General features: G+C 39.2%; 1 protein-coding gene across 1 annotated transcript in view; it reads left to right on the forward strand.

Moving 5' to 3' along the window:
* The window catches only part of LOC139726794 (G protein-coupled receptor kinase 6-like), a 120,580-nt gene extending 107,358 nt beyond the window's left edge, over window positions 1-13,222 (forward strand). The window contains exons 5-8 of the mRNA XM_071637786.1: window positions 646-746; window positions 6,890-6,982; window positions 11,644-11,707; window positions 12,670-13,222. Coding sequence (XP_071493887.1) covers window positions 646-746; window positions 6,890-6,982; window positions 11,644-11,707; window positions 12,670-12,930 — 519 coding nt within the window. The 3' untranslated portion in view covers window positions 12,931-13,222. The remainder of the gene's footprint in view (window positions 1-645; window positions 747-6,889; window positions 6,983-11,643; window positions 11,708-12,669) is intronic.
* Window positions 13,223-13,572: the final 350 nt, after the last annotated feature.

The following is a 13,572-nucleotide window of genomic DNA, read 5'->3' on the forward strand; positions in this document are numbered from 1 at the left end:
GCAAATGTTACAAATAAGAGTGCCTGCCAACCACTTGATATATGAGATTTGTTTGTTTGTTTGTTTGTTTGTTTGCTTGTTTAGATTCTGACTTCATGTTTTCTTTGACAAAGTACCAGTGAGCAAAAATAACACACATACTATGACACATTGTACTCATGAAAAAAAAAGAAAAGAAATGAAAGCTTTAGACAACCCTAATGGACAAAGAAAGAATTGAAATTAAAGAATTTTTTCTTTGTTTTTGTTTTTGTTTTGTTTTGTTTTGTTGTTGTTGTTTTCTTGGGGGGTCATTAAATAACGTGATTCATTGGCCACTAATTGATTTATATACATTGCATGTCTGATTCCAGCGTAGAACCTTTTATATGATATTCTTTACCATTCAGGACAAAGACTCCCCCCCCCCCAAAAAAAAAAAAAAAAAAATAAATAAATAAATAAATACTCGACTGTTTTTGTCAATGTGCACTTCTTTGTATCTCAGATTTGGGATAAGTCATGGAAGTTGATATCTGCTTTGCTTTTAAGGATTACATAATGATTGCTGTCACACCAAGGCATTCTTGTGTAAAAAATTATGAATGACCAATACGAGTGAAACTGTCACTTATAGTGTTCTCTCTTTTTCGATTTCTTCCCCAGTCGCTGCAAAGATTGCAAATGGTCGACGGTGAGGCGGTGACGAATTGTCAAGATGCATTACAAGACTCCCCCGGAACGGACCTCTTCGATGAAATTAGGCTGTGAGTATCGGTCTTCTTTCATTCATCTTTTGCATGAGAGAACGAGTCTTCACCATGTAACAGCCAGTGTTAGCTGTGTTAGTCATATAGTCAGTTCATGGGTCTGTGGGGCAGGGAGTCAGTTTGATCAGCTAGTCAGTTAGTCCAAGAAAAACGAGACATGAAAACTCGTCACATTGAGGACGAGTTAGGTGATACGCTTGTGGTCATCAGATGACAGTCATCTGTGATCGACAAAGAAAAGAATGTGATATAGGCACCTTGAAGTTATATTGAGCGTGCATGCGAAACCGTTTCTGTAACCACTCGGCCACGGGTCATCCACGGAAATGGTAAGACAAAAAAACAACAACAATGTATAGATATAACGGGGGGAAAGTCAATGCCCACTCAACTAACGTGGCCGTGTGAACATCTATTGCATTGCTAGACGGAAAAGCGGCCTTGTAACGACTGAGGTCGCTATGCCATTTCTGGCAACTTGGGAAAAATACGTCCCGCAGACATAAAACCTATAATCGGCTGGTTTTGATACCTTGCCTTTAATCACAATTTTCAGTGTAATGACGTCATCAAATTACAAAACAATGACATCGTCTTGAAAGAAAATTGTTCAAAGTACAACACCTCAGTCGTCGTCATTACATACTATGATCGGTTTGACAAAGTCAACCTGCAAAATGTTGCTGCAGTCGAAGCAATGTGGTCTCCAACACACAAAAAAGAGGGATATGGCGTGTGTGTGTGTCTGTGTGTGTGTATAGGTGCGTTTATATACGAACGTGATTTCTACATGGACGAATATGTAATACAAAATTGAAGAAAAAAAACAGTAAAGTAGCTAATTATTTTGTTTCGTGATCTTGTGGGGTTCAAACCCGCAACCTCACGTCTCTGAGACGTCGCCTTTAACCACTCGGCGACACGTCTCGACGGGAAAATATGGGGAACGTTATGGACTTGAAAGACAGTTGTTCAATATATAACACATTCATCGTACGTTGTCAGTTTGCTATTGACATGACGATCTATCACATGAATATGAGGCAGGCATTAGTACCTGTATGAAATTATTATAGGCATGGTTATCAAATTGCCCTAAAATATCCTTATAATTGCCTTATTTTTACACACAGTTACGCTATCCCTTTAAACTCGTCACAGTTTAATCAGAATTATTAACATCATACATTAGTACCATATCCAGTTCCATAGCTGATCACGTTTGCTAATCAATTAAGAGTAATTGTCTAGAATGTGTCATATGGCCAACCTGTATACACACGTATATACACACACACAATGCTAAATGTATGTATCAAACATCTGTAACACAGCTTTGAACTAACTATAGGAATTATCGCTGCACTTATCATCCATACTTTTTATCACTATCTGAAACTCCACAAAAACCACTAATTGACAAATAATCATCAATACAGAAGACTGAATACCTTTTTTACAATGTATAGCTTGTTACATGTATAAATCAGCACAAAGTAACCACGACTACATTGTGTTACTGAATTGATATGAACAAATTTCATTTTGTTACAGTATACTATATCAGTTTGAAAAGCCCAACCTGCAAAACTATAATTTTGCAGCAGTCGAAGTAATGCAGTCTCCAACGCAAAACAAAGGTATACTGTGTGAGTGTGTGCGTATAGGTGTGTTTACATGCAAACGTGATTTCTACATGGACGAAGGTGTAGTACTCCATTGAAGAAAAAAAGTAAAAAAAAAAATATTATTTTCTTTCGTGCTCTTGTGAGGATCGAACCCGTACGTGTGCAACCTCACGTTTCTAAGACGACGCCTCTAACCACTCGGCCATACGTCTCGACGAGAAAATTAGAGGAACGTAAGCTTATGTACGTGAAAGATGAATCAGGAATCGTTTGGTCCGCATTCCATTCTCATTTTCAGTTTTAAATTGCAAAATTGTCAACCTCATGAGGAGATTTCAAAGAATAAAATGCATGATTACTGCAGCTTATTGTCACAGCTACAACATAAATAAGTTTCAGAGGAAATGAAGCAAAATCAGCTGAGATAAAGGTGCTTAAACGTTGTCAAGTCAATGCATGGTTTCTAAAAAAATCACCTCCCATAGACATAACACGTAAACTTGTCCGATTTTGCGTCTTTACCTTTAAACACAATTTAAAGCATGATGACGTCATCAAATTTCAAAACCATGACATGGACTTGAAAGGCAAATGTTCAAAGTACAACATATCTGAATTTGGGATAATATTGAGCTTAAACAACAGAGATACGAGCAAATGAATGTCAGAAACAGTACCTCAAAAAAATTAATTCCACTTTTTTTATTTCAGATGACGATATGATGACGTCATAATGTAATTATGGAAATAATGATACTTGAAACGTCATGTCCAATTTATATGCTTTTGTAATATGCAATAAAAACATAGGGTCACCTGACGTTTTAAAGAGCTATGGCGAAATAAACAAAGACATGTTTTTTCACTATATTTGCACATAGACGCGCACGCGAAATTTGAACTTTGACGCAAGTGCATTGCTTTGTTATTTGTAGGAATCGATTAGAAATCAATGGATATTGTTGCTCAAAGTATCAGGAATCCAAATCTGTCAAAAAAAGTGTATTTTCATGTTGCTGACGCGCTGTGCGCGCGAAAATGCGCGGACGGACACGCACGCGCAAAATTGTTTGAAACGCATAAAATTGTCTGAAACTTCGAGATTTCCCATTGGAAAGTTGTTTTGAGCCTTTTAAAATTTTGACGCGCGCTTACGCGCACTTAATGATGTCCTAGGTAATTAGCATCAAAAGAAGTAAGATAGAACGTGACCTGAACTTTATGTCCACAAAAAATGATACAGAAATGACCTTTAGTTATGAAGTTATGATCGATCATGTAACATGGTCCAAAAATCACAAAATGGCGCCTAGACGACGTCATAGATATGTTACTGTCATGAAAACCTTATTGTGGCTAGATATTGTCATGAGACATGTTCCCTGAAAATGTCATGTTATTCCGTAATGTCATTCTTGAGATATTGATGACACAAAATTGTCCAGAAAGAAAGAAGAATAAAAAGAAATAAAGAGAGATTTTGACAATCACAATAGGTGATACGCTGATAGCGTATCACCTAAAAAGCAATTTCACCAGTAGTCAATAGAGACTAAAGTTTTCAGTCATTCTGACTATAGCTGAGCAAAATTGTATTTAGTCATTTTCTGTCATTTGCTCAATGGAATATTGTCAAAACTTGTGTGCCATTTGCAAGAGAACAGTTACTCTCATTTCATCGATCAATCAATCAATCAACCAATCAATCAACCGATTGACCATCTGACCAATTGGCCAATCAGTGGCAAATGATACAAATATTGCATTTGTTTACTACATGTCGATAAATCACCATCACACTATTTTCAGAGTTGTGTACATATGTGTATATACATGCCTATACAGTAAACCCTGTGGTAAGTAGACATATATAAATTGGCACTATTGAAAAGTCCTGATTTTTGTGTGTGTAAGTTTTCTTTTGTTATTGTGTTGCTGACTCTCACGTTGAGTCGACATTCCCATAAAGTTGACAGACTTTCTCCATTCCCACTTGTGTCAACTTATGCGAGGTTTATTCATATGTAAAACTCTAGATCTAGCTTGAAGGAGACATTGTGTAGATAGGCAATGTCAGCGGTAAAGCATGCGATTGAATTTTTGGTCCGATCTTCCTTTCCCTCAGTCCAACTTTACTCCATTCATCAAAACCAGTTGGAACGTGGGGTGGCACTGCCTTTCAAGGCAGACTTTCATGGGCAGCGCACGCGTACATACTGATTTGCTCATGCGTTGTACTGTGCACAATTATTGATGGGACAGGAAGTGAGGCAGCTTATGATAAACACAACATACAATGTTTGGGCTATTTTGGGACTGAAACCCGAGACTTTAATGGATGATGGAAAGTGTTTGTTTTTTTTCTAATGGACCAAGCAGGCCTGTCATAAATCTTCATGTACTGTTTATGAACGACTCTTCCCTCCTCCAAAATAAAAAAAAGAAAAAAGAAAAACAACACCTAATATTAAAGTTGGCATGCTGAATTGATGAATTTCAAAATTTTATGCCTATGTCATGCATAAAAGACATAGTTCCTTGGACCCCATTATCTTTTTAAAATTTCTTTCTGTCGTATTTCTTATTTTTGCTGTAAGATTGGGTTACAGTAGTTTTGCCCAGATGCTTTATATTCAATTTCGGAACTTAACTGAAGTAAGTTAAATGAAGGCAGAGGAGAACCCTATACGCTATGAGGGCATGTTTTGTGGCATAAGCTCTGGGCATATCATTTTGTGTGGAGAGCTCACGTTGCGACATGGGTCACATGACGGACAGAGATCGGAGAAGGAGAAAGAAAGGAAGGAAGGAAAGAAGAAAAGATCTTTTCCTACCAGTAAGTGTGGTAATGGACGCTTGGTTACTGAAATCCAAGCGCCGACATGCAAATTAACGTGCAGTGTTACACAGCGTGCCCGTGTATTAAAGCGACGAGCATGAATTAGTCTGTGCAAGGCAGACCTCCGATGCGTTACAAGTTGAATTTATAGTGTGTTGTCAGTGGCATATGATTACCAGTCTTATCTATGCGCTACGCCCAATGACGCTTTGATGCCAAAATTCTCTTCTGGACCCAGTTGTGTTTTTTAGATGGGTTGGGTTAATCATACTCCTGTCTTTTGCTAGTTATTCAAGAAACTATTCTTTGAGTTCTGTATAGTGAAATGGTGTTTCCCATTGATGGTGAAGGATAGGTTTGTGATTTGTAAATTAAGCTTGAACCGAGAAGGAGTAGTAGTTTCAGGAATAATGCTGTCACTTTCCCGAACACTAGATTAGTTGTGTATTGAGAACCTGTGGTGAATAATCCTTTGTTTTTTGACAATGGCTGCTGAAGTGACATGATTAGAACCTTACTAACAAAGCAATGGCTGAAACAAATATTCAAGTGCCTCATTTCAAGAGACACTCAAAATTGAAGAAGGGATGATAATTACAGTTTTGCGATGACAGGTTACTCTTATTAGTAGCTTTTTGTTTGATTTTTTAAAATGAGTTGGCATTGTAACTGTCAGCATCAAAACTTGGAAGCACTAACTACAACAAAGGGCTGCAGTTAGATGTGTTCTTTCTTATCTTGTGACAGGCTGTTAATAGAAATGAGAAATACACGTAGCTGAATCCCTGTTGCATAAGAGATGCGATGAAGAAGAAATGTAGTACGGTAATAGCAACTGCCATAGAGACAGCCACTCTGCTTTCACGAAATCAGCTGGCTTCTGTGGAAATTGCAATGTAACACAACAGCTCTTTAAGTGTAGTCTCCTGACAAAAGTGTGCGAAAAATATTGAGACTTCGGGTCAACGTGAGAAGGGGGAGAGAAAATTAATTGATGATCAGGAGAAATGTTTCAAAATGATCACATTGTTACATGGACATTGGGGTGGATGAGTGTAGTGTGAGGCAAGATCTGGTAGATTCAAATGCAGGAAAGAGCTCCTTCCAGCAGAAGGACCACATAGGACATTGAACTGATAGGACCTGCAGCCTCTAGCATACTTAGATAGGCAGCTGAATTCAATGTCTTAAAACAGGGTACACGCTCGTCTAGCACTGGGCGCACTTTTTATACTCTAGCTGATGTCATTTACAGATTTTTTTTTTTTTAATTAAAGTGCAACAAAATATTCGTGTGAAGAAAAATAGAAAAGACAAACACTGTCTTCACATCATTCCTTCTCAGCAATTCTCAGGTTTCCTCTTTCAACTGCCCTTTGACCAACAAAGTAGCAACGTTCTCTCTCTCCCCCTGTCCGCGACAAAAAGTATGAAGCGTAATGGCCGTTGACATTTGCGCAGGAGCTCCGCAATGACAGCCAAACACATTAACGCATCATTTGACATCAAGAAGGTGTCGACGTGTGCTAATACAAATCAATATCATCCATGCCATGCAAGAAAGAATTGATAAATGTTTTTAATTTCTTGTTTGTGAGCTGTTCTCCAGTTTCTTGTAAATTTGTCTCAAATTTTCTCACAATCTCTCTCTCTCCTTCTCTCTTCCCGTGCAGAGTTGTAAGAGAATACCTAAAGGGCAAACCTTTCACCGAATATCAGGAGAGCATATATTTTTCAAGATTCTTACAGTGGAAGTGGTTAGAAAGGTAAGATGACACTCTCCTCCAGAAAGTAGTTGCCGTGGAAACACCCATCTTGTCGCAGGCTGTGCTAATCCAGTTTTCAGCACAATTTAGTTCTTTCAGACCTAGAGAGCGAGAGGAAAAGAAAGGAGGAAATATATGTCATTTGTGCTTGAAATGCTATTAATCGTGAACTTCATCACTTCCAAGTCATGGAAAAATTAAGAGCACTTATTTTCAGATTTTGTTCATTGTGCTAAAGGTGAGTTCACATCAAGAGTAGATAATCCTATACCTGAAAGATACCTTCTCTCGTATTTCACAAATAACAAGCTCATTTTTTTTTTAATGGAACAGCCAAGTGTGTTGTTGCTGTGCCGAGTACACTGCTGTCATGCCTTTTTTTTTTCTTTTATCATTATTTTATTATAATTATTTATTCAGCATTTGCAAGACAATACAAGTGATAACAGATATACAAACAAAACGAGCAAAATACAAGAATACAAAATATCAGGCTCTCCCTGGTGAGCTTGTTTTCTGGTTTTTCTACGGATGAGTATCCAATAATTTGGCTTTCAAAGCAGTGATGTATTACTGCGTTTTTCTTTGGTTGTCTTTAAATCGTGACAGTGGAATTCCTTCACAAAATATGAATGAACCATACAGATGGTCTATGCAGGTCTACGGCAATTACCTCAAACCCTTCTCCTGACCCTAGCCCTAATCCTCATCCTAAACCTAATCCTAACCCTAACCCAAACTCTCACCCTAAGCCTAACCCTAAACCTAATCCTTACCCTAATCTTTACTCTAACCTTATCACTAACCTCACTAACCAGTATTTAGCCAGTGGGGGGGGGGGGGGGGGGGGGGCAATGTCCTCGGGGGTAATTGCCCTGATGCGGGTCCACGCAAAGAGCCATGGATGTGTGCCAACGCCTTCAGAACATTTGAATGGTTCTCACCCCCACCCACCCCCCTCCTCAAACACTCTATCCTCTGGCAAGAGGTTTGATCTTGTGAGGTTCTGCATGATTACGTTTTAACTGCGCCGAGTAAAGAGCCACATATTGATGATGATCACTACTGTAAGGGGGCCATCACCTCCCGTCAAAGCAAGGGGGGGGGGGGGGGGTGGGGAGGGAAGGAAGAAAGCCTGTGATGAAGACATGATTTGTGCCATAATGAATGCCAACCCCACCCCACCCCCTCCAAACAACAACAACCCGGGCACAGTATGAGAATGAATGTCCTTCACAAGGAGATGTGACAAACGCGCTCAGGTTCTATGATGATGTATGCATTCCTTGATGATAGTGGTACAGTGATAACCTACCCCACTTTTCTTCTTTTCCCCTTACCCCTCTCTTCCTCTCTATCGCTTTCTCCCTCTCTCCCCCTCTCCTCTTCATTCTCCATTGGGACTGCATCAGCAGTGAGGGAGTGAGATAAAGAAAATAAAGAGAGAGAGGTAGAGAGAGAGAGAGATGAATAGCCGTAGGGATTAGAGATGCCAATATATGCAAGAAGATTGTATTTCTTCATTCTGCTTCAGAGTTTTTCGTATCTGTGTGTGTGCTTGTGTGTTCCGCTTGTGTGTGTGTGTGTGTGTGTGTGTGTGTGTGTGTGTGGTCAGGCATCCATGGTAACCAGGTTTTGTTAGCAAATGCTGGATATGAAAATCTCGGCAGAGGGTCTTCATAGCTTAGTTTTCTTGCATTCGTACGTATCTTTGTAGAAATGGTACATAACCAGAATTAGGGATGTCAGTAGGCAGATGATATAAGTTTAAAAAGAAAAAAAAAAAGAAAAAAGAAAAGATTGACCAACCAACTTGGTTAATGTAAATGAAACTGTTACGCATCTGGAATCCTGAGCATCTAGGGAGGATGTCTCGCATTTATAAATGTGTGCTGAAACCAGTGGCAAAACAAACACATTTCTTTTTTTGAAAGACAAGGAGAGCATGGAAATGATTGCAGTTCTTTTATTGGTTGCGTTCAGTGTGCTGTAAGATACTTACATTGTAAGTACAAAGAATATTGTGACTAAAATACAGCAAAAAAAGGCATGTGGTAGCTATTCTTGATTGTGTGTGTGTGTGTGAATTCCGCCTTGTGAAGGTTCTAAGTGAGATAAAAGATAATAAGATATTTGAAAGATGGAAAAGATTATTTATATGAAATAGGACAAAGTCTTGTCATTAATCACTTCTGACGGAGAATCTTTCCATGTCAGATGCCATGTAGGTTGCCTCCCATACACCATGTATATCTTTATCAGCAGTCATATTGCAAAATGCAAAAATGCAGTGTTACAAGTAATAATGCTGCTCTCGATAAACAATGTTGACATTTGCTTCAATATGACTTGCAAGAAGGCAGCAAATTGTAGTGATTATAAATGCGATTATGATTATTATGATTATATCATAATCATCATTATTATAATTTTAGTTATTCTGTTTCTTTGGGCTGATTATAGTTAACATGGGCTAAGAGCAGTCATCAGAGACTAGAGGGGCGACAATTACCTCCTCTGTGGCGATATCTGTAGCCATGTTTGCTGTGTTTCCATACGAAGTACGTCAAAGTCTTGATTATCATCTATGTATGCACACTGCAGCAAATATCATAATGTGTCTTGCGCAAGGTTGTAGACATCTATTATACAAATGACACGATTTTCGCTTCTGATTCTAGGGAAATTGTGTCAGGCGTGTCCGGGTGACCTCCACGAGTATCTCCACAGTATTGTTCTACAATGTGTTTGTTTGCAGTGTTTTATTTTTTAAAAGAAAAAAAAAAGAAGAGGCTTGTTTAAAATTGCTGTGTCATACTTTCTCGACGACTATTATTCTGTTATGTAACTTCCAGTGTCATATAGAACAACCCAGTATGATTAGTTTGATGTTGTCAAGAGACTGCAGAAACATCAATTAGTAGGCTATTTACACACATATACTGGTGGCTATGATTTATGATTTTTTTTTTTTTTTTGCAGGTACATGTATCTTCCTGTCTCCTACCTCGATTATTGTTGCTTTGATATATTTTATCACCATCAGCTCTGAACTTCCCAAGAACAGATCAGTTGTTAATAGTAGGATTAATCTGTATGCCCAGCACGTACCATTCAGGCTATTAAAACATGAATGAACATTTCACCCGTAACCAATGTGTCTTCATAAGCAGGACACTCATTTATTATGTCAATTACATGGAGACATTTGAATTTTTTTTTTTTTACATCCCGTTCGGACTGAACCACTGTGATTGATAGACGTTCTTGATCGTAAAATTAGATAGGTACATGTCATTTGATATATAGCTTGTATAAATATTTGATCAGTTTTGTTTAATTAATTGGGTAGTGTCTTCTCGTGCAAACTCTCATGTACCTCGTATAAAAAACTAAGACTGCCTATTTTATTATTTTTTAAGTTGTTGTTAGTTGTCCTGATAAAACTAGAGATGTGATAGAAGAGTGGTCGTAAAATTGGGGAGGGACTTTGATAATGGCACTAAAATCATCCAACTACTTTCAATTGTTTCTGAAAGTAGTTGTATTTTCCTACATGTGAGAGTTATAATTGGAAATGCATGGAGGTGGTTCGTCAGCTGACTGACATTTCCTGCCTTAGGTATGGTTGGACAGTGAGATGATAATTTTTTGTCTCCCCTGAAGTGATGCACATAATAGGATGTGATCGTCATGGAGATGCTCCCCCATCCCACGAGGACCACCTTGTCATTCCTTCCGGGGTGAAATGGGGAGGTGGGAGGGGATGGTGCCCTTATACGTTTTGACAAACCATTCATGGATGCAGAAACGATGCATGGCCCCGAAAGTACATTTGTGCATAAGCATCATGGCAGGAAAGGGAATGTGGACTTGGGGGGGGGGGGGGGAGAGGAAAGGGGGGGTGTGGAGAGAAAGTGAGAGTTCGTGCCAGATTCTCTTGGGGATGGCTCCGATACCAGAGGGTGAAAACCAATCCTCGTAGCTTCCATGTTTACCAGCGTCTTCCTCTCTACAATCCTACTGAAATGATTTTTTTTTTCTCCCCCCCCCCCCCCACCCGCTGCTTTGACTGTCCTTTCCTTTACTCCTGTGCGTGCATGCGTGCCACCATTCACACCAGAGAACAGATCTCAAGGGAGCAGTGACGTGCAGTAACCGGGGAAAATGTGGTCAGACGAGTTGTGTGCGGCGGGAGAAAGTGCTGTACTGGGGATGGAGGCTGATGGGGTGTTGGGGCTATGGAGGGGTGGGGGGGGGGGGGGAGAATGATAGTCCAATGCCATGCACTGGTTTCGGGGGACATCAAGCTAATGATGCGTGCTGAAGTGGTTGCCGATTCGCGCCTCCCTCTACCAATCCGGCATAATGCATTTGGCCCTCTCGCTTGGCTGCCACTGCATCAACTTTCTATTCTCATAATTTGCAGCGTAGTCTCTGTTCAGACTCACTTTGGAAGTACTTCCCTTTTTTGGGGGGTAACATTCTTTGCTGACTTAACCATGAAAATCTAATGTGTTGTCAAGTTGATATGAATGAAAGAATAAGATCCAGCAAGGAGAATACCTTCACAAGTTTGAAAAAAAAAGTATTTTTACACAGATAGGAATTTTGACATCACTCTCAATTCTTTTCATAAAACTCATTTTTCTTTTCTGCAGGCAACCAGTCACCAAAAATACATTCAGGCAATACAGAGTGTTGGGCAAAGGGGGTTTCGGTGAGGTAAGTGTTCACTTTGTTTGTCACGAAATGTTGCGTAGCGGAGCCAGTCGCTCTCTCTCAAATTACAAGTACCACGAGATTTAAACTCGCAAGATTCTATTCTTTCCCCGGTCTGCATTCCATTAATATATCGTAATGCATCAAAGACTGTCCTGCCATCAGTGTGAACTATGCCGGGTTATCACCGCTTCGTTGTGCATATTCACTGCACACAAAAACTCACATAGCAAATTTTTATACAGACTGCAAGTCAAAGGATCTGTCGTATGGCACATGATAACAACAACAACAACAACAACAAAAACCCACAAAATAAAACATGAGATTTCATACTTTAGGATCAACATTTACAAAATTTAAAGAGAGCAGTTTCTGGCTTATTTGATAGAGTAAAATAGAATGAAAAGAATGGTGAAAATTTCTGGAAAATAGTTCCTAAAAGGCTGATTTAATTTTGGTTGGAACTGGGCTTCAGTTTTTACCTTTTTTTTGGTTATGAGAAATCACGTATGAAATATGAAAGAGCATGCAATTCTTAGAGGAATTTAAAGTTTATTTGATGAAAATTGGGTTGTGAAATGGCTGAGATATCCAAATCCAAAGTGGTCCTAAAAAAAGTTCAGCCCCAACCTTTATTAGGAGGGTTTGAGGGGGGAAAGACTTTGCAGATAGTAAGAGATGATGAAAGATCCGATAGGAGTCTTGCGATTTCAAGAAATCAGCCAGAGAGGATGTGGCTCAGAATCACTAAACCCTGAAGGGTTACAAACCAGAATGAAGAAAAAGAATTAGTTATCTAATAATTAGAAAGAATTAGTTATTATCTAATAATCATCTTCATCTTAATAATTTATATTTCTGGTCAGTTTTCTTCTGTTTGTGAAGAAAAAGAAAATACACATATTCAAGGACATTGCTTGCCTGGCCCATGCCTGACCAATAGGCTTTTCTCTTCCCTCAAGGTGTGTGCGTGCCAAGTGCGATCGACGGGAAAGATGTACGCCTGCAAGAAGCTGGAGAAGAAGAGGATAAAGAAGAGGAAAGGAGAGACGATGGCGCTGAACGAGAAGATGCTCCTTCAGAAAGTGAACAGCAGATTTGTAGTAAGTTCCTTTCCTCGTTCACACTCAACCACCCTTTCCCCCCTTAGTCCCACTCATTCGCATTTGATGTTGGTAGCAGAAACATGCATGAACTCTGCACACATGGATTACTGTGTGTGATGTCCATAAATGGGAAAGTCATGCAATTTCATGCATGGATATCATGCTCTTACCTGAGCACATGGACTTTGACCATCTGGAACCTGTTTGATAAAGAGGTTTGCAATTACTGTCAACTGCAATAATTGCGGTTACCATGACGACGGCCATGAAGATAACCGATCACTTGTGAATATTTACACTCTGTGAGTGGTTGGATGCTGTAAGGGCTGTTATTGCAACTTTGCAGTAATTGTGCTCATCTTTAATGAATCTGGGCCCTGAAGCAGCAGCTTCATCTCAACGATATCTCAGTTTCAAGTCATTTAAACCATCAAATTTTCACTGTCAAAGTGCTGTTTTTTCATTCCCGTCTTACGTTTCTGGTCAAACTAAAGACTATGAAATCCAGCACTACATTGATGTACTTTAATACCATGTGTTCAACATGGCTACTGGGGATTATTTGAGGAATATTTCTGGCACTTCAGGACATACTCCGTGTACTATATACACCATATATTTAGTGAGTCTAATTTTTTGGTGAGCCCTGTATGTACAGCATTATCCCTTTTCAGCGCTATAAAGCTAGAATTTTAACAATTTGGAGCTGACAGCCTCTTGTGTAGCATGATATTTTCGCAAATTTGCCACTGGCATTTA

Source organism: Diadema antillarum, unplaced genomic scaffold (assembly GCF_040938485.1).
Source record: "Diadema antillarum isolate AM-2024a unplaced genomic scaffold, OU_Dant_1.0 seq00000098_RagTag, whole genome shotgun sequence".
Lineage (NCBI taxonomy): Eukaryota > Metazoa > Echinodermata > Echinoidea > Diadematoida > Diadematidae > Diadema > Diadema antillarum.